The sequence below is a fragment of the Neomonachus schauinslandi genome, chromosome 11 (genome assembly GCF_002201575.2).
Source record: "Neomonachus schauinslandi chromosome 11, ASM220157v2, whole genome shotgun sequence".
Taxonomy (NCBI): Eukaryota; Metazoa; Chordata; class Mammalia; order Carnivora; family Phocidae; genus Neomonachus; species Neomonachus schauinslandi.
The window spans coordinates 16,212,609-16,237,017 of record NC_058413.1 but is presented as its reverse complement, the minus strand read 5'-3'; the positions used below and the strand labels follow the sequence as shown (position 1 = coordinate 16,237,017).

General features: G+C 55.2%; 1 protein-coding gene across 1 annotated transcript; it reads right to left on the bottom strand.

Moving 5' to 3' along the window:
• Nucleotides 1-8,094: 8,094 nt before the first annotated feature.
• On the bottom strand, nt 8,095-23,330 carry CHST1 (carbohydrate sulfotransferase 1). The gene is made up of 4 exons (XM_021684770.2): nt 23,219-23,330; nt 11,414-11,596; nt 10,650-10,746; nt 8,095-9,498 (listed from the first exon to the last, which is right to left on the bottom strand). The coding sequence occupies exon 4, from the start codon at nt 9,454-9,456 to the stop codon at nt 8,221-8,223; it is 1,236 nt and encodes a 411-aa protein (XP_021540445.1). The 5' UTR covers nt 9,457-9,498; nt 10,650-10,746; nt 11,414-11,596; nt 23,219-23,330; the 3' UTR covers nt 8,095-8,220.
• Between the last annotated feature and the right edge of the window lie 1,079 nt (nt 23,331-24,409).

Below are 24,409 nucleotides of genomic sequence, written 5' to 3'. Positions count from 1 at the left end.
AATAGTTCAATGGTTGCCAAGGGCCAGGAACGGAGAAAGTAGATAGGCTACAAGTGGGCACAAGGGAACGTTTGGGTTGATAAAGAGGTTTTATATCTTCACTGTGATCATGGTTACCTAACTACACATTTGTCAAAACTTATCAAATGGTTTTTCCACTGGTATGAATGTGTGAACTGTCATGCACACTAGTTGCATGAAATAAAATCTTTCCTAATTAAAAAAGAAAAAGAACTTATCAAACAGTATACTTAAAATGAGTGAAGTTTAGGGGCATCTGGGTGGTTCAGTCGGTTAAGCATCTTCCTTTGGCTCAGGGCATGGTCCCAGAGTCCTGGGATCGAGCCCCACATCAGGCTCCCTGCTCGGTGGGGAGCCTGCTTCTCCCTCTCCCTCTCCCTCTGTGGTTCCCCCTGCTTGTGCTTGCTATCTCTTTCTCTCTCTCTCTTTCTCTCAAATAAATAAATAAAATCTTAAAAAAAAAAATGAGTGAAGTTTATTGTGTGCAAATGATAACCTAATAAAGTTGATGATTCAGGGAAAAAAAAAAAACAGAAGACCATATATAATGCTTTAGCTTTAAAAATGCATCACAACAACCACAGAGAAGTTTCAAAGAAGGCCAGTGGAATTAAAGCATATTTAAGGGATTAAGTGTGTTTTTCAAGAGAACGGTAAAGATATTGATTAACTTTAGATTTGGATAAATAGAGAAAATAATTTGTTATTTCTAAGGTTACCACTAAAGAAATAGAAATGAATATGTAATTTCTAATCAGTGCAGGGGAAAAGATGTAATAGATAAAATACATACATACTAATCAAAAGGAGGGGTAAAAAGCATATAATGGGTGAGACAAACAGGAAGCACAAAATAAGATGGTAGGTATAAATTCAAACACACCAGCAATTGCAAGACATGTATATGGGCTAAAAGCTGGAACCATAAATTAAACAAATTCTAACCAAGAAGGCAGGTGTTGCTATATTGACATCAGACAAAATGGACTTTAAGGCAAAAGCATTGCCAGGTAAACATGAACACTTCACGATGATACAAGGTCACCAGAAATACATAACAATTTTAGAATTGTATGCATTTAGGGGTGCCTGGATGGCTCAGTCAGTTAAGCGTCTGACTCTTGATTTCAGCTCAAATCGTTATCTCAGGGTCTCGAGATCGAGCCCCGTGTTGGGCTCTGCGCTGGGCATGGGGAGCCCGCTTGAGATTCTCTCTCTTCCTCTGCCCCTCCCCCTGCTTGTGCACACACTCACTCTAAATAAATAAAATCTTAGAATTGTATGCATTTAAAAATAAAATCTCAAAATCATAAAGAAAAAAATGACAGAACTTATGTGGAAATAAACAAATCCATAATCATAGGATGAAATCATTAACAAACCTTTCTCAGTAATCACTAGAATAAACAGAATTTTTTTTTTTAATCAAGAAAGGCATTTTGCCAATCTGTTTAACCTGACTAAATGGACATATGTAACCTACATTGTCGATTACTGCAGAAGATACATTCTTTTTGATCATTGCCCCCAGGCCATAGCTGGGACACTGAGGCTCAGGGTAAATTTCTGATTTGTCCAGCAAGATGCAGTGAACAAGGTCTCCAGTTGAGCCTCCTGTCACGTAAATCCCTAATTTTCTGCTTTTTCTGGATGGTTCAAAAAGCCTCCTGCTCCCCTCGGGGCAAAGGCTTGGTCCCAAAGTCATATCCGGCTTCCCAAAGCCAGCTCAAGGCCAGGGTGACCTTGCTGAAGGCTGAGGTGTTACCAAAGAAGGAAGAAGGCAGGAAGCAATACAGGAAGAAGGCATTGTTGCCTGCAGCTGTGATGCTGACATTTGCCAGAGGAGGAAGCCTCCAAGGGTCGGGTGTGGTTGGCTGGCTGTTCCCAGCCCCACTCCAGGATGCTCGAAAATTCAGGCTTAAGAAAATGTTATAACCTTCATCACTGGAGACAGTGGGCTTCCCCGGGTCTTCAAAAGGAAGAAGATGTTCTGGGCCCCCACGCTAAAAATGATCCTTTGTGAATGGAAAAAGAGCATGAATGCAGATACCCTAAAGGGGGGAGAAAGGTCAAGTCCATCTAACCTAGAGGTGACGATGACCCGAGGCCGTAACAGCCAGCATTTCCTGAGCACCCCCTGTGTGTCAAGCACCATGCTCTGCACTTAAAAGCGCTACCTTATGCAGTCTTCTGAGTAGCCCTCTGAGGCAGGTATTAGAATAATTATCTCTGGGGGCACCTGGGTGGCTCAGTCTAAGCGTCTGCCTTCGGCTCAGGTCATGATCCCAGGGTCCTGGGATCGAGCCCCGCATCAGGCTCCCTGCTCAGCGGGGAGTCTGCTTCTCCCTCTCCCTCTCCCCCTGCTTGTGTTCCCTCTTTCGCTGTGTCTCTCTCTGTCAAATAAATAAATAAAAATCTTTAAAAAAAAAAAAAAGAATGATTATCTCTGTATATGTAAGGACGAGGGGGCTCAGAAAGGTTAAATGATGTGCACAAGGTCACACAGCAAGTAGGGGCAAAGATGGGACCAGAACCTGAAAACTCACTTTTGATCACAATGGTCCCCAAGATGAGTACGACCCAACTACAAATACAAGTCATCTGCAATTTCACCTCCTGTAAGCAAACAGCGCACATAGAGGGGAGCTGGGCAGGTGGGCAGATCCGAGGTTTCGATGGAGCACTTTGGGACTCTGTGAAGGCTTGCTGGTTGTCTGTGTGTGCCCTGAGCAGGCAGGCTGCAAGTCCCCGGACCAGCCAGGCCCTCAACGTTGGCATTAGCTCCCCAGCTGCACCTACACACACAAACATGAAGCCCACCCCAGTGACCACTCAGCCCACGGCTTCAGCCAGACTCCCTGATGGGTCCCAACCTTGACCACCTGCCTGTGAGGATCTGATTCCAACCTGTTTTCCAGCCCTCGGGAAACAGGAAAGCATGTGTGTTCTCAATATGTCTGTGAAGGTGCTTCTCCCATATCTTTTCCTACCCAACAAGGAGAGGCATTCAGCAGGGAGAAATTCTTCCCCAGGGAGGGACTGGGGTTTGTCCCGGACAGTACCCTCTGGGATGATAAGAAGTGGAGCCCAGGGAGTCCCCAAGAGCACCAGGGAAGCGGGACCAGGAGGCTGGAGTGCTGTTGGCGAGAAGAAAAACGAGTGAGCAGGTGGGAACACACAAACAGAGGAAACCTGCAATGAAAAGACTCGACAGGACGGACCGGAGCGTGGGGACGAGACCAGGAAATAACTCCTTAGGATCTAAGCCATCAAAGCGCTACACAAAGAAGAAGTGGGGCAGGGCCAGTCTTGCCTACGTGGTGCTCTAACCACCATTTCCTGGCTGGGAAAAGGTGCCTCTGTGTCAGCAGGAAACAGTCACTGGACAGGTGTGACTACTCGGAAGGGAAGTATGCTTTGTAAACTGTAAAATTCTATACACGTGTTTGTTCGCTGGTATTCTCCTCCAGAGCGTTTACCTTGGAAATTGTAACAAGTGGCCAGGCAGGTGAGGCACCGCAGCGAAGAAACAGGGAAGTCAGTGCGGAATTAGAAAGAACTGTTGACTGGGGCACCTGGGTGGCTCAGTCGTTGAGCGTCTGCCTTCGGCTCAGGTCATGATCCCAGGGTCCTGGGATCGAGCCCCGCATCGGGCTCCCTGCTCGGCAGGAAGCCTGCTTCTCCCTCTCCCACTCCCCCTACTTGTGTTCCCTCTCTCGCTGTGTCTCTCTCTGTCAAATAAATAAATAAAATCTTTAAAAAAAAAAAAAAGAAAGAAAGAACTGTTGACTGTGGTTGGGCCGGGGGCGGGGGAGAAATGGTGGACATTGAGTCCTGGGACAAAATTCAGCTCAACCCCCCATAAGTTTTCTTTTTTGCGGTGGAGGAGAGGCAGAGGGAGAGGGAGAGAGAGAATCTCAAGCAGGCCCCATACCCAGCATGGAGCCCGACACAGGGCTTGATCTCACGTCCCCTGAGCGGAAATCAGGAGTCAGACGCCTAACCCCCTGAGCCATCCAGGCGCCCTTCAACTCCCCATAACTTTTCAGAACAGCCTGGGAGGGCATGAGCTGCCTCAGGTCTCATCCAGATCCCTAAGAGGCCTTGCCCACTTCTTCATGAAGGTCCCAGGCGAGTGAGCAAGTGGGGAGTACCTGTTTCATTCACTCTTTCATCCATTCAGGCAGTGTTTATTCAACACCTATTATGTGCCAGGTCCTGTAATAAAAGGTGTGATTACAACTGTGGTAAATGCTATAAAGGAGATGTACACGGTGCCATCAGGGCTATAAGCAGGATATACAAATATGAGATATAGAATCAGTTATATAAGGGCCTATACTTAGGACAACAGAACTAATCTGAAGTGTTGATAATTAAGCTGAGGTCCAAAGGATGAGTGGATATTAATTAGGCAAAGAGAGGAGTAAGAGTGACGCCGGCATAAGGAATGGTCTGGTCTGTGCTAAGGCCGCCGTGGGACAGAGAATGGCATTAGCTTTTGTTGTATAACAAGTCACTCCAAAACATAGTGGCTTGAAACAACAACCACTTTTTTTTTTTTTTAACCCACCATTTAGTGGGTCAGAAATTTGGGTTGAGTTCAGCCAGGCAGTTCCAATAATTCAGGTCATATTGCGGCTGATCCTGGCTAGGACTCACTTGTGCGTCTGAGTCAGTTGCCAAGTCAGGGAAGAACTGACTGACCTTGCCTGGGGAGCTTCAGTTCTTCACTTTATGGTCTGCATTCCCCAGCAAGCTATGCTGGGCTTCCTTCACATGCAGCGAAAGGCTCCCACCAGGCAAGCCGAAAAGGACAGCCTCCAGAGGTCCGTTTCGTGTCTCCATACCCACCACACTTGCTGTTGTCACATTGGCCAAAGCAAGGCACAGGGCTAAGCCCAGAGTCGGGTGTGAACAAATTAGGGGCTATAACCATAACAATCTACCTCAGTGTGTTCGAGGAATTTAAAGAAAGGGGAAGACGAGAGAGTGCAGAGTGAAGAAGAGCCTGGTGTGGGTGAAGCTGGGAGTGGGGGAGCCAGACACGCAGGACCTCCGAAAGGACAGGAGTCTTGGAGTCTAGGAGTTTGGTCCTGGAAGCAGACAAACCCTCTGTCATGTGTAGCTGATCATCATAAATAAATCCCTTGAAGACGGAACTGCCCTGGGTGAACTAGTAAAATGGACTTTCCAAGCTTGAGAAGCTGGGAACAGGATGTAAAACACGGTCTACCCCCCGCTTGCTGCCTGCAGCCCCCACTGCTGTAAATGCCTCATACCTTTTCACCTCCATGCCTCGGCACCTGCTCCCCACTCAGCAGTAAACAGTCTTCCCACACCCCGTGTAAGGCCAGAGCCCGCCTCTCCAAGACTGGCTTCAGCTAGCACCACCTCAAAGCAGCCCTCCCTGACTTCTCTAAGCCCCCAAGACCAAAGATACATCAAATGACATCGGAGGCCTAGGGGAAAAGCCTGTGACTTATTACAGTGGCCTTGTGGTTTCTAGGATCAAGTTTGTATGGGGCCCAGTCCTGCCTGCGTGGCTCACACCTGGGGGCACCGTGCTTCACCAATGCTGTAACCATCTTTTTATCTGTTTGCCTCCCACGAGACAGTCTTTCTTGAAAGAGTATCCATAACCCCAGGGCCTGTACACAGATGAGTCAGAAATACTTGAATGAGTGATCCGATCCTTCAACGGGACTTGCCTCTAAAGCCCGTCAATGTTATTAACGCCATCTGTCATGGCAGTTGAGGGGCCAGCTCCGGTGTCTCCCAGTTCCACCGTGAAGCCACCCACCCAAGGGAGAGGAGCCTCCCAGCTCTAGGATAGTCCGAGGCAGGGCAGTGGGCAAGAGAAGGGACCTCCCTGGGAGACGAGTGCTACAGCACCATTTACTGTAACAGGGGAAGAACCGACCTGCCGTGACATCCATTGGAGGCCTTCCCCGGGTGCTAGAACAGCTAGCCAGGGGCACTGAGGGAGCGATCACCTGAGCACTGATGCCAGGAAGCCAATTTATAGGTTGGCTCCCTCACCACAGGCTGGAGAAGCAGAGACCGTGAACCAGGGGCTGAGAGCACCAGGCCCCGCCCGCCAGTCCTGACCGACTTTTCCAAACTCTTCTTGAAGCGCGCAGGTGTAACTCACACTGACTCCCTTTTGCAGAGAGGAAATCTGAAGCCCGGGGAGATAAGCCTTTGACTCATGGGCCCCTTCAGAAGTCATGGTCACCCAGATAGCGGACTACCTTTCCCAGCCTCCCTTGGGATTACATGCGGCCCTGCTGACCAGGTTCTAGCCAATGAGACGTGAGTGGAAGTGACCTCTGTAACTTTGGGGGTTTGCTCACAAATGGCAGAGCTGTGCCCTCCTTCCTTGTTCTTCCCCTTCCCATTGCCTAGTGAGCCATCTTGGACAACACAGGCAAGAGCAACACCTCAGGATAATGGAGCAGTGACAAGATGGAAAGAGCCCGGGCCCCTCATATCTGGGCACACAATCCCGGGGCCACCGTATCAGCCCTGACCGGCTTAAGCCAGCACTCGCTGTTACGTTTGGAGGAAACAACATAGCCTGTCTCGACGAAGCTCCTTTTACCCCAGCTACCTGCTATGGCTGCTAAATCCATATCCTCCTGACTCAAAGAATATAGCCCCGGAGTGAGTTTCCTCAGGAAGCCCAGGACCACTGGGACTGCTTGATCCCGGGGGCTCTCATTGTCCCAGGACAACAGAGCGGTGACCTCCACCCCAGGGACCAGCTGTTTTCTTGAAACAGCCGGGGAAGTTGCTCGCTTGGAGGAAGCTGCTAGACTGCCAAGGATGGGAAGGGAAACAGCACAGCTGGGATCCCGCCAGGGTAGATACCAGCACACCTGCACTACTGGGTACAATGCTGAAATACTTCCGGGCCAGCTGATCAGCAGCCACTGCCCTGAGCCACCCCACCCGGGGAATGGCCCCCCTCCCGAGCCATCCAGGCCCCAGACCCAGCAATTAAAGGGGCAACACCTGGCACAGGAAGGGGTAACCAGGACTTCATCCCGACCTTCATCCCAAGCCACACTGCGTGTTAAATATTTTGAACATCACCCCTGGCTATAAGGTGCCTCATCTCCACCAACTGAGTGCAAATGAACCACTGAACTCAGTGTTGACAGTGATAGGGTGACATGAGTTCTAAAAGCTAGAGACCGGCCACTGAATCACCACCTCCACCTCCTTCTCTCTTGTCCCCCAAACCAGAAACGCTTGGCTCCACCCAGGCCTGCCCTCGGCCCTTCAGAATGTCCTACCATCACGCCCAGATATTATTGCACTCTTTTATTTACAGAAAACACAGATAAAGCATTTCAATGTTCATTTAGCAAATTGATCCACTCTTTTTTTTTTTTCTTTTTGGCACAAAGAAATATCACAGATGGACCCCAAGATCAATCAGAAACCCTTAAGATTTATCAGCCATCACTGGTCCAGGGGCAGCCACAAGACTCAGACGGACAGACAGACAGCAACGCCACAGACTGGAAAAAAATAAACAAGGTCCACATTCACCTCACAGTAAAAACCTGCTCGCCGGCAGGCAAGGGCAGGCCGGGGTGGGCGTTGGGGGGGGGGAGTGGGGGGCAGGTTCTCTGCTCCAAGGGGGGCAGTGGGCATTGGGGGCAGGAAGCAGGATGGGGAGGGATTAGACACCATTCATAAATTAGAGAGAGGTGACCTTTTTGTTTTTAACCTCTTACCTTGTGGAAGTAAGACAGTGCAAAACTACCATACCCTGACCACTGGGCCACTGGAAATGCTGCAGAAGTTCCATGGTTTGGGGGTACCTCTCCTCATGGGCGCCCATGTGTGTGCATGTGTGCGTATGTGAATGTGTGAGTGTAGTGCTTGTAAACATTGTCACCATCCATGCAGAGACCCAACAGCCGTGTGTCTGAATGGGATGAGCTGGGGGCTCTACCCCGCTTCATGCCCCCTCCGCCCCAGTGATTCCTGTCCAAGACATAGTGCAAATTTCAGGGACAAAAAGAGGCAGAAGGAAGGGGGGGCGGGGCCTGTTGGGGGTCGGGGGGCAGGAAGGACACAAAGACCGGGCGGGAGAGGGAGGGGGAAATAAGGCAACAGTTAAAAACGGTCCATTTTATCAAAACTGACACCATGTGCCCCTCACCCCCGCCCACGGAGCCCTCGTCACGAGAAAGGGCGGAAGTCCCGCTCCTCCACCAGACTGATGGAGGGGTTCTTGAGCTCCTCCTCCGACGTGGCCATCTTGTAGCCCAGCTGCGCCAGCACCCGCTGGCAAGTGTTCTGGGCGAAGGCCACAATGTCGTAGGAGAGGCGGAAGCGCCACTTCTCGGCCGTGGCCGCCGAGTTTCGCACGGTGCCGTATTTGTGCTTGCCCAAGGTGGGGTCACCCCGCGTGTTGTTCTGGATCCAGTGGGCCACATGGCTGTCCAGGGGGATCCCCAGGAAACCGTAGATCTCCTCGGTCTTCTTCATGGGGTTCCTGGCCAGGTCCTCATAGCGCACCAACATGTACTTGCCCTTGAGCCACGGGGGCCGCATGAGGCCGGTGGACACGGAGTTGGAGAAGTCCTCGCACACCGTGGTCAGCTGCGTCACATCCAGGTTGTAGGGCTTCCTCCCGGTGCCATACCAGAGGCGCCACAGGCGGTAGGTGTCGCGGAACGTCTCGCTGCGGGAGGCCAGGATGCCGCGCGGGTCTCGGACCAGCTGGATGACCTTGAGGTTTAACCGGGGGTCTTCAACCAGGGCCCGCAGGTCGTTAACCTCGGGCACCCGCACCGTCTTGATGGCCACGTGGCTGCGCTCGCGACAGGCCTCAGCAGCCACCGTCAAGTTCAACAGGCCACACTTGCGCACGCAGTCCCCCTCCTCCAGCACCAGTTCGGGGGAGCCCGGGGGGTCGCACACGGGGCGGGAGCACAGCACCCTGCTGGCCCCGCGGCGGAAGATCCTGTCGGTGGTGTGGTTGACGGGCGGCGGCTTGATGTAGTTCTCCAAGAAGTAGAGGTCACAGTCATAGAGGCTCCTCAGGAGGTCGCGGCTGGCGCCCAGCATGACCCGCCGGTCCGCGGGGCTCTTGCCCTGGGTAAAGCGGGGGATGAGCGTGTTCTGGACGTGATAGAGGGGCTCGAACAGGTAGAAGACGTCCAGGTGCTGGTTGAAGAGCTGGCCCACGAAGGAGGAGCCGCTGCGCGTGGTGGCCAGGATGAGGATGTGGGTCTTGCGCGAGAGGTTGTAGGCGAAGGTGGGGCCCTCCTCGCAAAGCCGCTCGGCCAGCCCCGCCTCCGCCAGCCCCGGGCAGGTGTGGAAGGACTTGGCGGTGAAGGTGCGAATGGCGGTGTACTGTATGGCGATGGAGGCCAGGGCAAGGAGGAGGACGGCCTTCCAGGAACATTGCATGGCTAGGCACCTTCATGGGGCTGCTTCTCCACCATGCGAGGTCTGCGGGCAAAGGTGGGCAGCATTCAGGGAGCAGCCTGCCGCGGGATGCATCACTGCGCCAGGGGCCCCAGCCTGCTCCCTTGGACGGGCTGGTCTCCAGGGGGTCCCCAGACCTACCGGATTCCCTGCCCGATGCTCATACATGCGCCTAAGGACTGAGCAGCTTCTAAGCTAGACTTTACATTCTCTGGGGACTCCTGGGAGCTTCTGGGACCGAACAAATTGACTCCCCACATGCAGAGTTTAACGAATGCTGCAGGGGACTTCCATCATGAACCTGGAGTTCCTTAGTGGGGCCCCACTGTGCAAGAAGCTAACTTCCCCAGTTCACACACTCAGGGACCCAGCAGTTCCTGCCTCGAGCCATTCTCCTGCCACTGCCTGTCACCCCTGCCAGCACCTCTGGGGCCCACCTGCATCTTCCACCCCCACGAGCAGGCACCAGGTTCCCCACTGGGCATCTTTCCTCCATCCCCTGCCCACCCCAGGAGGAAAAAGAGCTCCTGTCAGATGCACACCATGAGGATCCGTGCACTGGGCCAGGAGAGGGGGACAACTTGTCAAGCCCACCACACCAACTTAGGGGTGCAGGTGACCAGTTACGCAGATGAGGACTTCTGGGACCCCCACGATCAATGAGAGTCAACTGGCCCAGAGCAGAGAAAGGTCCAGGGGCTGCTGAAAAGCATCCTTTCCCAGGCCCCAAGCACCCTCCAGGTTTGCTCCTGGCCACTGGGGCAAGGGGCAGGTGGGGGGCAGATGACCCCCACTGACAACAGAGTGAACTGGCTCCTGGGGGGGGGCGGGGGGGGCCCACCCCAGCTAGTCCTCAAGGGCCTCCACCATTCAGCTCTCAGCTCTCTGCCCACAGAGCAGAATCTGCCACATATGACCCAGCAATGGCCCCAGAGAACCAGGCAGGATGGAGAGAAGATGAGGGGGTGCAGCAGAAGGGGCATCTCAAGGAATGGAGAAAGCAAAGGTGGGGGCAGGGCAGGGGGGCAGGGGCAGGAGAGCAGGGAAGGTCCAGAGCAAGGTGCCAGCCTGAGCATCTGGAAGTCGCCCCCAAGAGAGGCTGGCTCAGCTCCCGGGCCCTGGCGGAGGGCTGGGGCTGCTCCCAGAGTGAAGGCAGGAAGGGCTCCACCACTCACCAAAGAGGGGCTGCTCCGAGCTGGGGAGTCCGCAGCTGCCAGGTCTCCTGGCCTAGCTGGCAGTCCCAGCCTGTGCAGAGGCCCTGTGAGCAATAGACTGTAGAGAGAGAGGGAGGGGAAGCGTTCTGAGTGGGGGAGGTCGGTGTGTCAACATCGCCCTTCCCACCCCTTCCCTCCTATGTCCTGTGTCCTCACAGACTGCCCCCCCAGGGCCGGCTGACAAGGGCCCTGGTTGCTCTCCCAGATCTATCACTGATTCAGGGCTCCAGCTATCCCAGGGCCACCTTTTATCCCCTGGGATCTAGCCCCCTGACTCCTGAGCCCTCCACCCACCTCCCCCACCCCCTACCCATCCCTTCCTGGCAAGTCCGAGTCCCTCACACCAGGACCCAGTGGGCAGGGAGCTGGCAAGCCTGCACCCCCAGCTGACCAAGAGTTGGTGCCCCACACAGGCAACCACCCCGGGGAGGACCCCGCACACCCACCATCCAAGGGTGTTGCAAAGAAACCTACTGGCCACAAATACCTTGAGGCCTCCCTAGCTCGGTTCAGCTCTGGTGACCAGACTGACCCAACCAGACAGTGCTCGGCACCCAACCGTGGAACGGTGTCAGTCAAAGTTATTCCAGAAAACTAGGCCGGAGCACAGCCCCGACTGGCCCTGCATTTCAAATCAACAGAACAGCCTGACCCTTCAAAATTTGACTTTCTCAGTGACTCCCCAAGAGGGGTTCGGTGGAAGTCAACAAGGCAGAGGGGCTCACCCCAGACCTCCAGGTGGAAATGGCAGCTCCGTCTAGATAGCCCAGACACCGAGGCCCGCTCGGAAGGGACAGCTGGGGCGGGAGGCTCTTCTTCCAACCACACCAGAGAGGAGAACGGCTACCTAAAACTCAAAGCAAAAGTGGACCAGGGAGCATTCCTGACTTCGATGCTGTCCGCAGATTCTAAGTTAAAACACCAAGACCGTAGCATTTTTTCGGTTAGCATCCGTCGAGTACTTCCTAAGCCCTTTACCTGCATTCACTCATTTATTCCTCACAGGAGCTTCATGTGGAAGCCAGGATTAGCTCCATTTCACAGGCGAGGAAGCTGAGGCACAGAGAGTGGGGTGACCTGCCTGAGCTCACATGCTTGGTTTAACGCACATCTCACAGGTTCCCCAGAGCCCACGCTCTTTCCCTCTGAGGAGATTTGACCTTGTTCCTCCAGCTTACATGCACTTGGCCTTCAAACATGCATTCGATTAATGTCCCGGGCCTGTGTGTAAATTGGCAAGAGAGAGACCAGGTATTACAAGGGTACAGACGATCTTTGCTGTCTGGCCTTGTTGATCAAGGTCTTGTTGATCAAGGCTCATGGCTGAGGCGATAAACTTGTGCTTTGTGAATATTCTTCCCACATCCCGCTATTTGGCGTGACTCCTTTGTGGGAGTGGTTCGTGGATCCTCACTTCCCAAACCCGCTGTGCTGCCTGGCTCAGCCAACTCCGAACACCACGCTATTCCTTACAGCCTCCTCTGGGAGGTCAGGGTTCTCACTCCCATTTTTTAGATGGAGAAATTGAGGCTCACAGACTAAGCAAATGTGCAGAAGCAAATAAGGAATAGCAGAGACTCGAATCCCTCTGTGTCAGACTCGTAGGCCAGTGCTCTGGCCCCTTTACCATCAGCTTAGCGAAGAAGAAACAGAGCTGAAGCAGTCTGGTTGCCTCTGGAAGGGGCGCAGAGCTTGAGCTGAGATGACAGTGAGCCAGCTGAGGCTCTGGATCCTAGGAGTCCTATTTTAAGTCTGAAACTCCACTCAATACCTACAGGGAAGAGTACCATGTCACCAGGTGGCAGTAAATATGGGAAGGACACAGTCTAGACTCTTAGGAACCTCAGAGAAAACCAGAGCCCTGACCACACCCCTCATCCCACCCCTACCTCACCCCAGGGCCACAGAGAATACTGACTTCATCAAAAGGGTTCGATGAGGTGACCAGAGAAAACTGCCTGTCTGCATTAAATTAGATTCTCCTGCAAAACACAGGCCCACCCTGCCTAAGTGCCCCAAAACAAATGCCTCTAAAGACAGGTAGGGAATACCATTAATAATAGTGTAGGTAATATTTTTAAGTTATTTAAGTAAGGGTCTACAGTTGCAACGCCCCAATGCACATCATTAGGATGGACTCTCTTTGTACTTATTCATAAAGATCTGTCAGATATCGAGCATGATCCAGGCACCGTTCTAGGAATTATGGGGGCGGGGGAACATGAAGGAAGCAAGCACTTACTGGGCATTCATGATGTTTATCCCAGGGGGGATCACAGATTAGGGTACAAGGTGGAGTGAAAAACACCTCTCGCCCTCACACTAACCCTGTGTGGTTGATGTTGTCATATCCCCATTTTACAGATAAGGAAGCTGAGGCTCTGCAAGGTTAGATGAATTTCCCCAGCTCACACTCCTAGTAAGGGGTACAGCCAGGATTCCAGCCCAGGCAGTGTGCTCTGGAGGCCATGCTTGAATCCTCCTCCTTGACCCACTACATTTAATCCCCTTTGGTCTCCACCGAGACGGGAAACAGAAGGCTGAAAGAGATTTCACTAACTCAAAGATTCTGGTACCAAAAGGAGAATTCACCCATCCAGGGGAGCATTTAAGTTTCTCTCCCTACCACCTCTCCCCACCCCAACCCAGAGAAACTTTTAAGGCCAGGATTCCAAACTGCTGCCTTGGCTAATAAATCAGGACTAACTGAAGAATCTCGATGGTATAAATCCCTAAGAAAGTGGGACTCGGGTTTACAAGGTATAGTCTGAGCATCCACGAGGGGACTGTGTCCAAAGGCCCAGCCACAGGCCATCCCCCTGCCTCCCAGGAGGGCAAAGCGAGGGCATGGGAACAGGAAGACGAAGAAAGTCAGACCCTCCTAGAAATGCCGCCAGCCTGGCAGAGCTGGGCTCAGGACTGGCCAAGCTTCCTTGGTATGCTGGAGGCATCTGCCCTGGAAACCAGAGGCCCCAGGGCCAGGTCCCAATGTTCCCAGGGGAGCTCTGGCCACTGCAAGGAACTCTTCAATGCCCTTGTCCTCCAAGCCAACCTGCAAGCCCCACGGCCCCTCCCTGGGCTTTGAGCAGCCTTTGGTATGACCTTCCTCCATCTCTGGGTAGTCAACATCCAGATAAGCCTTAGACAGAGGAGCCCAGAATCTGTAACTTGTGTTGGAAGGCCGGGGAGTTGGTGAACTCCCAGCAGAAAGCTCAGATTTCAGTGTCAGCCACGTTCAGATTAGGGCACAGGGTGGGAGTGAAAAACACCTCCCCACTGGAGAACTGGAATTCAGACCTCAGGGCTCAAGCCATGGAACCACACCCACCCGGATATCACTTAGCAGGTGTGTGGACCTGGATTCACTAGCGGTCTCTGAGCCTCAGTTTCCCGACCCATAAAATGGGTATAACCATAGTAGCGGTTGCAAGAATTTAAAGAATTTGAGGCATTTAGTCAATGCCAGGCATAGAATACGACACAGCCTCCTGCTTGGGACATGGGCTCTGGCAAAAGCCCCACTGATGGCCAGGTTTCTGAATCTCTCCGGGCCTCTGTTTTCTCACCTGAAAAATGGGGATCATTTTAACATTGTGAGGACTCACATTTAACATTGTGAGGACTAATTAACACAGTGCCCAGCATAAAGTAAGCACTCGATAAATGTACACGACTGTTATCATCATTAAATGTCTTGTCCGCTTTGTGTCTCGCGTAAGTACCTGAGAACAGATCTCACCGACTCTGACAGTGAGACAGACCCTCCTCCTGGCTGCGGTGCCCAGACCTCCGCCTGGCAGGCTTCTGCTCACTGCCCCTTCTTCCTTCCGCTCCTCTCCCAGCCTGAGAACTTTCTGCAGCTGAGCCACCTCAGCGGCTTGCCTGCTGCCCTCTAGTGGCCACATCCTGCAGCACAGCCTCTTAGCCCTGCGTTCTTGGCTGGGTTCGGAATTCAGGGCCTCTAGCTGTGGCCTCGTGTGAGGATTCAGCCAGCGGAGGTGATGTTGCAGGATGCCTTGAGGTGTGGTGATGACACCCCCACCCGAGCTGTGGCCTCTGCTCTGTGCACCCTCTCTTCTTCACCCACACGCCAAGAGGCAAGCAGCAACACGCAGCCTCACCTCATCCAGAAGGCCCGTCCTCCCAGTCTCATTCCTCATCCCAGAGGAAGGAACACTGAACTTAATATCACAGGCAGGAACGGCCTCTGCTTTCTCTGGCTGGGTGACCTTGGACTCATCCCCTGGCCCCTCTGTGCCTCGATATTTCCATAGATCCAGCTACTCTAAGGGCCTCCAAGCTCTGACCACTGGGGTTCTCTGGTCCCAGGAAGGCACCATGCTCCATTTTCAGAGTCAAGACCCCCCTCACTGCTGGCAGGGGGATGCTCCTTTGGGAGCGGGAAAGCCCCAGTCATCCTCCAACAAGATAGCTGGGCTGGCAGCTGGGCCCCATCCCCTCAGCCCAGTCCACGGCAGCCCCCATGGGGCCCAAGAGCCAAGGGGCTCCGCCCTCTGCTGAGTTAGCCTCCCCCCCCAGCCTCAGCTTCCACTCTATAAAACCCCATCCAACCCAGAGCTGTGGCTTTGGCCTTTTCTGGGCCACAGGCCCCTTGGAAAGACATGGTCCCTCTTTCCAGAAAGATTCATTTGTATCTACAACTTTACACACAATCAGAAGGCTCCTGGACCCCCTAAAGCCCACCCATGGGCACCTCAGAGGCTTCAACCCCTTTACGAGCAGTATTCTCCCCTGCCCTAGGATTTTCTTTTCAACTGTCCGTTCCAGGGAAGCCTCTACAGATTTGTATACACTGAATGCAGAGCCATCGCCCAAGATAAAAAAGCTAGAGCCAGAAAACACATGTGCAAGGGTAGGTTGCTACTTCTTGTTTTTAAAAAGGGGATGCGTGTGGGGGGGAGTATTTATATACATGCATATACAACCACTGATCTGGTAACCCCAGCTGCCCCAGTAGGAGGGGCGAGGAGACGGCGGTGGGAGGAAGGCAGCTCACACTGAGCCTCTCAGTTCCATTTGAGTTTATTAACTTTCTGGGAGAGAGCAAAGCGACCCCATGCAAGACCTGGAGGGGTGGGGCACTGAAATCACACTGGCAACTCACTGTGCCTCCTAATCTGCCCCCCAGGGCACTGCCAGCTGGCTCTCCCCTCCCCCACTTCCAAGGCACCAGGGTCAAAGTCACTACCTTTCGGCCACAATTGGGCTCTGTCTGCTCAGGCAGGCGGCGAAGGACAGCAGTCAGTGGGTGCTGCCGAGAAAGACAAGGCAGGAGCTGAAAAAGAGGGAGACCTCCCAGGGGACGTGGGGCTTCAGAGAGGAACGGAAGCCTGAGTTGGGGAAATGACTCCCCTCCCCACTTTTTCTTCCTAAAAACAGCTTGTGGAACTCTGAGGAGATAGGGAGGGCAAAGAATAAAGATCCTGAACATGTGATTTCCAACCAGCCTCAGGAGCCAGTACGGAGGGGCCCTAGGCCCCCGAGCCCCAGGAACTGGAACAAGGGGCAGGGGGAACAGGATGGGGAGGAAGGAGTTGGCAAACAGGCCTCTGGGAGAGACTGCAGAAAGGAAGTGCTTAATCCCTGGGTCTGCGGTAAGCGGTAGCCAATGCTGACCCACCAGAGATGTTTGTTTAGTTAAAGCTAAAACATATAAAACAGCAAGGTTTTATTTTTCTTCCTTAAAAAAAAAAAAGTGAGGTCGTGAAATGAGGTAAGTGAAAAACAAGGGTATGAAAGTGCAAAAGAACTAGAAGCCAGATTAGCATACAAGAGCCAAGACACTTCTGGGCTACCCAGATGGATCAGAGCTACCTGGTGGCCAACGGGAAAAGGGAAATATTTCATTTCATGTTCCATAGGATCCATGAGATGAGAATTACACCATCTGCTCAAGAGATGCCCAGCTATTCCTGGTACTGAATCCACAAAAGATTTCTCCCGAGGGGTCTCCTAGAGAGAACCCTGAGCACAGCCTGCCATTCTCTATAGCTCATACCTAATAAGCCCGAGGACAAATTTCATGGGGCTGTGTTCCAGAACAGCCTTCAAGGTGAGCAGTATGCCAGCACATAATTCAGCCAGTGCAACCTTCCAGGGAAGGAGATCCCATGGGGTCCAGAATCAGCCTCTGTGGTCTGGGTCAGCCCAGGGGAGATAGGAGGTAATAGTACTTCCCTTTGGGGTGATGCCCCCACAAGTTGAAACACTGGGAGGCCTGCGGACCTTCTCCCCAGAATCTGCACCAACACAAACAGGGTGTTTGTATACAGTCTTTAGAGTCCCCGGGCCCTGTATCTACCCACGGACCCCATAGGCAGAACCCATAGTTCCTTCAGGCACCTTGAGTGGGGCAAGTTCTCACAGTCATGGTTCCAGAAAGTGACTGACTGTCCACCAACTTTTCACCCTCAGCAGAGACACTCAGCTGCCTCTTAGGAGCTCTGGTATCTCCAGAGCAGATCCCTCTGATGTCCACACATAATGACACTGGAGATCCCCTGGGTGCCTCAAGCGTCCTTGAAAAGTTACCCACAGGTGTAACTGGGTGGTATTTGGGCATCCCAGCTGTGGGGCCGGACAGGCCTGGGTTTGAACCCCACTGCTACGGCTTGATGGCTACGAGACCCCGAGCGCGGCACGTAACTTCTGTAGACCTCAGTTGCCCTTATCTGTGAAGCGGGAAAGGTAGTCACAGAACCTTCCAAATATTTGGGTTGTGAGACAGCCAAGAAACATCAAGAACCTAGCACAGTGCTGGGCACAGAGCACGTGCTCATTAAGTAAGAACCAGGAGTGTGATTTTCAAGGGCTACTCAAGCCTACAGACCAGCTGTAATGGACTGAAAATGTTTAAGGAAGTGAAAACAGATGCCCCAGCCTCCTCCACCGAAGCTCAAACAGCCTGTGTGGTTGGACACACTTGTTGTCGGGGTGGCAGAGACTGCCTCGCGGTCCTGCTGTGGGCCCAGCGGGTTGGCGGGGTCCTGGCCCGACCCGAGCAAAGTTTTCCCCAGCAGTGGGGAGAGTGACTGACCTCCTGGCACAAGGGCCCAGTGTGCCCGGCGCCTCACAGAGGAGGAGGACGGATGAGTCAGAAGGGCCCGGTTCCCTCAGGCGGGTCCTACCACAGCCTGGCCTCTGGTAGGCGGGCCCTTCTGCCCCGACACTGGGACACTGGGCGGAAAGGCCCCGGTTTCCTGTCCCCCACCACCACCACCCCTCCTCAGCAGCCACAGCCAGAGCCCGAATAGTACCGAGGCTCCACCCCCTGGATACCGGGGCTTCGGCCCATCCTCCCAGCTTCTGCTGGAGGGGCTGGCAGGGGGGCCATCTGTCCCCAGACGCTGGAGTCTCCAGCCTCCTCCCCAGCTAGCCCCTGGGGAGGAGGGCTGGGCATGGGAGAGGCTCACCTGAGCCTCTCACACAGGATGGAGGGGGCTGTGGGAGCCCATACCCAGAGATGACCCCGGTCCTGGCTCACCTCAAGTGGGTGCTACCCACGGGCACCACTGCCATCCTCCACAGATGAGGAGCGGTGAGGCATGGACAAATGAGGGGGTCGGTCTAGGTGTGTGCAGCTGGTCTGTGGTGGGGTGCAGATTCGAGCTCAGCTCTAAGGACCCCCAAGCTCTGGCCCTAACCACAATACATAAGCTCCCAGGCCATGCCCGCGAGTAAGAGCATCACCCTGCACCTGGAGACTAGGGCAGGGACAGGGTGTGCCAGGGCCAAGATGGCCGCCAGGGTCCCGGGCATCCACTCTGACCCAGACCTGGGCTCACCCAACACCAGTTGACCATCTCTAAGGATCAGGTCCCCGGGGTGTCAGTCGGAGGGATGGGGGCTGCCTAAGGCCCTGCCTGCCTGATTCCCTGGCACCCCAAACAGGTCTGTGCCACCTCACCACTTCCCAGGGGGCTCTCCCTCCCCAGCTGAAGGACAAAAAGGAAGATTATCATAAGGACTGGAAGAGGTCATGGGTGTGGACACAGCTGTTGCAGTATGACACCTGACAGACAGCAGCCGAAGCACTCCGGCTAGGCAAGGAGAGGGAAGTGTATTTTCTTGGCCAGAAAGCCCAGGAACGTCCAAATCCTACGTAGCCAAGAGGATGCCAAAGAATGTCTTTATTCCCACCTGGCCTGAAATGGTCTAGAATGGGGTTTAGGGTTTGGGCTCAAGACCAGGATAAGGTCTCCCTGCTCCCTAAGCCTAGAACTTACCACTAGCCCACAGCTGGTTGCACGGATGCCCCTGTGCCAGGATGCTGGTGAGGCTCACCCTGTCACCCTTCTGTCTCCTGGACAAGTGTAGGGAGAGCCACCCACTGGGAGCCATCCATCTGAAATCGGATGAGTGTCTCTGCCCCCACATCAACAGGTACCTCGATAGGACGTGATGGCTGCTCGCTGAAGGCCTAGCCCCATGTGATGAACCTTTCGTGCCCCACTTTATTGGACCCTCTCTCCAAGCTTGGGAGTCAGAACTACAGCCGGATCCATGACACAAGTGACAGAGACTCCCAGAAGTTAAGTGACTTGCTCCAACAGCTCAGAAGTGGCGGGGTGGGGAACTAGACTCAGGCTATGGGGCATTGTGTGTGAGGTCCTCAACCTCTCCCAGGTTCTCCCTGAAGGCTTCCGCTCCTTCCCCCTCTGACCTCCTAAAACCCTCTGTCTGAACCACCCCAATTAGCTCTCCTGACCCTATACTTACGCCTTGAGTGGTTAGGAGCACCATAGCAGCAGGCAAAACCCAGACCTTGGGTCCTGGACAGCCTTACCCTCTCTGATCCCCAGGTACCCGGGGAGGGGAGCCCACACCACCTCCCAGGGCCGGGGAGGGGCTTAAATGAGATCTGAGCATAGTGCCTGGTTCAAGGCAATCACTCAATTAATGATACCTTCAGAATGCTGGCTGCAGACTTGTCTGTCTTGTTCATCTGCCTGCAGAATCCCTGAGCGAGAGCAGCAGGCCCTCCATCCATCCCCACCCTTGCTACCCAGCCTGGGGCCTGCAGCACGCAGCCCGGACTTGATGGGCACGAAACAACTCGCCGCCCCCAGCAGAGACCCAGAGAAGGGAAGAGCTGTGCCCCGCCCCCGATCCCAGAGGAGGAGACGAGCTCTCCCCACAATTCCCAGCTCCCAGCCTTCCAGCTCTAATCAAGGAGCAAACACAAAGAGGGAATCTCTAAACATTTAGAAAACACGGGAACTCTGTGCCCCCACGTGGCGCCGTGGGGATTTATAAAGAACAAATCACACCTGACAAACTTGATAGCTTTCTTGATAGAATTACAAGACCGGTAGATGAAGGAAATGCAGGCAGGGTAATATATCTTGATTTTTAGCAAAGCATTTGATACAGCGCCTCAAGTAATCTTACAAAATTAATTCAAACAGACTTGGCCCTAAGCACTTGTCATGGGGCCGAAAGCAGGAGGGGGCAGGTCCCAAGGGTCCTGAGTGGAGGAGGCAAGCCCAGGGGAAGGGGCTGCAGGACAGAGTATGGGAGTGGGGGCAGGGCTGCCCAGACCCGGCACTGGGTCAGATCTTATCTGACATCTTCATTAATGATCCTGAGAGAGGGAGTAAACAGTCCGTTAATGAAATTTGCAGAGGATATTAAATTGGAAGGTGTTGTGAACACCAATGAGGACAGCAAAGCGGTCTAGAGAGACCTGGCGGGGGAAGAACCTTGGCAGGAAACTGCTATTTGGGGGGGGGGGGGGGGGATGTGTGGGCTGGGTAGCACCTGGGGCCACCCGGAGAGCCAGGGAAGAGGGAAGGGCATCCCCACGGCTGGGGTGGAGCTGGGAGCGGCCGCAGCTAGCTGAGGTGCGGGTCACAGGAGCAAACCAGAATCTCCGTTTTCCCATCTGTAAAACAGAAGAAAGGGCTGGTAGATCCGGAGGGGTCTCAGAGAGCTGGTCGTGATGGGGCGTGAGGGAGGGAGCTCGGAGCTGAAGCCCACCTTACAGGAGGGGAGCAGGGGTTGTCTGCAGGCCAGGGAGAGGACGGTGGCAAGGCAGAGAAGCGCTGGTGAGGGAGACTGGCTGAGCCATCCCTAGTGCCCCCAATGTCCCCGAGCCAGGGCTCCGACACGGCGGGGCAGGTGCTTTGGGGTAAGGGGGCCCCCTCTCCCAGTTGGCTGGACAGTGACACATCCGCTAGGGGTCCCAGCTAGAGCCCCGAGCTGTCCAGACTCGCAGGGTGTGCTGGGAACACTTCAGCAATAGAAGTTCTAACCTGGAGGGTGGAGTGGGGGAGGGCAGGGTCTGTTTTCTTTCTGGAGAGTTCCTGATCCCACTTTCATCAGGAAGGAGGGGCCCCACCAAGATCAGGAAAAGCTGCCCCATCCCAAACTCTTCTCTAGAGCCTGGACCTGTCCTGTCCCTCTCCCTCTGGCCCGATCCCAAGGAGGCTGAGGCAGAAAGCTGCCCATCCATCTGGACTTGGAGAATTTGTTCCCACAAGGCTCCTAGACAGGTGGGGTTTGAACAGGAGCCAGGCCTCCCTAGCACGGTGACGGGCCCTCCGCAACCTAAATAAATGCTTTGTAGGAGGAAGAAATGGATGGCTGGTTCCCAGCTGGGGCGGCTGGGGGAGGCTCTTCCAAAGCAAGAGGCCAGCCCTGCCTGATGTCAAGACCACCTGCCCAAGAGGATGGACCCAGGTGACCACACAGGCGGTGCTCCTTCCAACCCCCTGAGTTAATAATAATGACACTTACTGAACATTTGCTATGGCTCCATTATGAGTGCGTTCCTCATATCAACATATTTGACTTTCACAGCCCCCCAAGAGGTAGGTGCTCTTTCCTCCCCATTTCACAGAGGAGGAAAGTGAGGGATAGGGCGGCAGCGATGAGCCTGGACACCTAGCCAGGAGGCCCACGGAGAAGTAGCAGTCTGCCAAGAGCCGCAAGGAAAGCTGAGCAGCTCCCGATGGGGGGACCCCAGTGTGGGGAGCGGCAGCCCCTCCTGCAGGGACCCCAGAGCCTTGCCCAGCCTCTCCCTGCCCCCATCAAAGGGAGTTGGCCCAACTCCTGCCACACTTGTGGAGCCCGGTTTTACTATATGTTTCTCTTCTCCCCCACCACTGCTGAGCTACCCGAGTCCTCAGAACAAGTCTGTTTCCATGGAAACCATACAGTGACTCAGGGCTTCGGGACCTTCTCTGAACCACATTATGAATATCAAATGCTCCCTCCCCGCACCAATGCAGAGTGAGTTAGAAAAGTAAAGAGAGAGCCACAATGGGCAAAGGGAAGGAGACAGGGGCGTGGGCAAGGGGAACCCAGAGGGGTACAAGCCTGCCCCCCAATGAGAACCAGCCTTCTGGGCCCCTCTGCAGACTCAGGGGAGCACAGATGTACACCTGTGTGTGTCTGCAGCCAGCAAACACGACCCCTACATCAGCACCATGAGCACCACCCTTCCTCGGGAACTAAGACCCTGTGGGTGGGGGGCAGGGAGGTAAGGGGGATCTGCATCCTTCCCACTTGGGGCCTGAACGTGGCAGAGGTAGCTGAGAGGCCAGGGAGGAGGAAGGCTGTCTGCAAGAGGAGTTTGACTTTCAATGCCGAGGAGGAAACCTCTGGCCAAAAGCACTGCAATATTTAGCAAAGAGGGAAATTCGGATTTTAGGGGGGAAATGTGTTTCTGCTTTGAGATGAGGAGGCTGTTAAGTATATGTGCCAGGCGGGGGGCGTGACCAGGATTTCAAAGCCCCAGCAGGGTTGGGAGGATCATTAGCAGAGACTTCCTCCCCGTTGCCCCCACCCTGGCCTGGCCTAAGGCAGCTCACCTGCCCTAGTGGAGACATAGCAGGGAAATGAAAGTTCACAGTGCCAGGCTTCTGGCCTCCCACAGGGGGCTAAGGCCCAAGGGCAGCAAATCCACCCCCTCCTTTCCCCAGCTGCTCCCTGAAGACCCAGGAAGGAGGGGAAGAGAACAGGTTGGCAGCTTGATACCTCCCTGGTGAATCCAATGTGTGAGTCATGTCGGTGAGAACACTTGGAAAAAGAAACAGGGTCATGGTGATGACTGTGAGTGTCCCCAGTTGCCGAGGACTGGAGCCTTGGAATCGCCTGCCCAGGTAAGGGCTCTGTCTAAGACAGCCAGCCCCATCGTAAGGGATCCAGAAAGCCCCAAAGATGGGTACCTGGTACCTTAGCCCCCACCAGCTTTCCCATTAATGCATACAGTTCCTTTGGCTTGCCAAAGCAGCTACTTTCGCAGCCAGGGGGCCTGCCTCCTGCCCCTAATCCTAGGTCCCCTCTGCTCCCTGCCCTACCAGCCCTCCAAAAGATGCAGGGCTCAAGGCTGTCCTTCTCAGGAGCCTCCTGCTTAGGAACAGTGTTTAAGTCCATCGGAAGGAAACCTGCACCTGAGGTGAGGAACCTAATCCTGGGAACCCGCAGGTCTGGGATGGGGGAGGGGGCACCCTGGGGCATGGCAAATCAGGCTAAGGTGCCACCCTAGGACGATCCTCAGGTCTTACCTTTTAACCCCTAGCATCCTGGCCAGGGCTACTTAAGGCTATTACTGTGAAAGCAAGCATTGGGTTCCTGGAGCTTGGGAGGAGCTGCTCCGGGGTGTAACCCAGAGAAGAGCAGAAGGGTGGTTCTGCCTTCGCGTAGGGGTCTCTGCACCATCCGTCCGGCTCAACGCTGGGTGATTGGTGCGGGCTCGGAGCCGGGCCGGGGGCAGGAAGCCAGGGGCAGCCCCCTGCCTCCGGGCGCAGCCCTGGTTTGGAAAGTTGGTGCAGGCGTTGGGACCTCAGGGTCTCGAGGCGCCTCAGCAGCCCCGAGCCGGGCAGACTGTAGGACGGTGAGCCCCGGGCAGCCCCCGAGTGCGCTCCGCAGCCACCGGGAGCGGGGCGCCTCGGGGCCGCCGCGCGTCTCAAGTTTGCTGCCCTCACCGAATGGGGGCGGGGAGGGCTGGGGTGGTCGCGGCGCTCACCCGCCACCGGCCCCGGGGAGCCCTTCCTGCGCCCAACGCGCTGCGGGCCTCCACCCCCGCCCCCCCGCCCCGGCCCGCACCGCCGGCAGCGACTGTCCGCGAGCGGAGGGGCGTCTCCCACCGCGCCCGCGCCCCTCCCGCTGCTGCGGCGAGGGTCCGCTCCCGCCCGCCCGGGGCCCGCCGGGCCCGGCCGATACCTGGTGGGGGGCGCACCGGGAGCCGCTGCAGCGCCCAGCGCCGGCTCCATCCTCGGGTCTGGAGTCAGGCTCGCCGGGGGCCGGCGGGTGGCGGCGGCGGCATCGGCGGCGGCATCCTCCGCCTTCCGCGCCCTCCTCCTCGGCCTCCCTCCTCCCTCCTCTTCCACCGCCTCCGCGCGCCCCTCACGGGCCCCTCTTCATGGCCCGGGGGCGCGAGCCCGGGGCGGCCCGGCCAGAGCACAGCTTTCTCCCGGGCAGGGCGCGGGACTGGGGACCGGGGTGCGAGGGCCCGAGGGGCGCCGGGTCAGGGGCCGGGACCCAGCGCGCCGCAGCCCCGGGCGCCGGAGGAGAGCAGCAGCCGCAGGCGCGGGAGCCTCTCGCCGAGCGCCCGCCCGCCCGCCTTGCGACCCGAGCGCGGAGCGGCGGCGGCTATAGCGCCGAGCGAGCGGCGGGCGCTGCGGTCCGGGCTCCGCCCCCCCGAAGCCGCCCGCCCCTCGGCTGCCGCCCGCCCCCTGCTCTTCCCCACCCCTCCA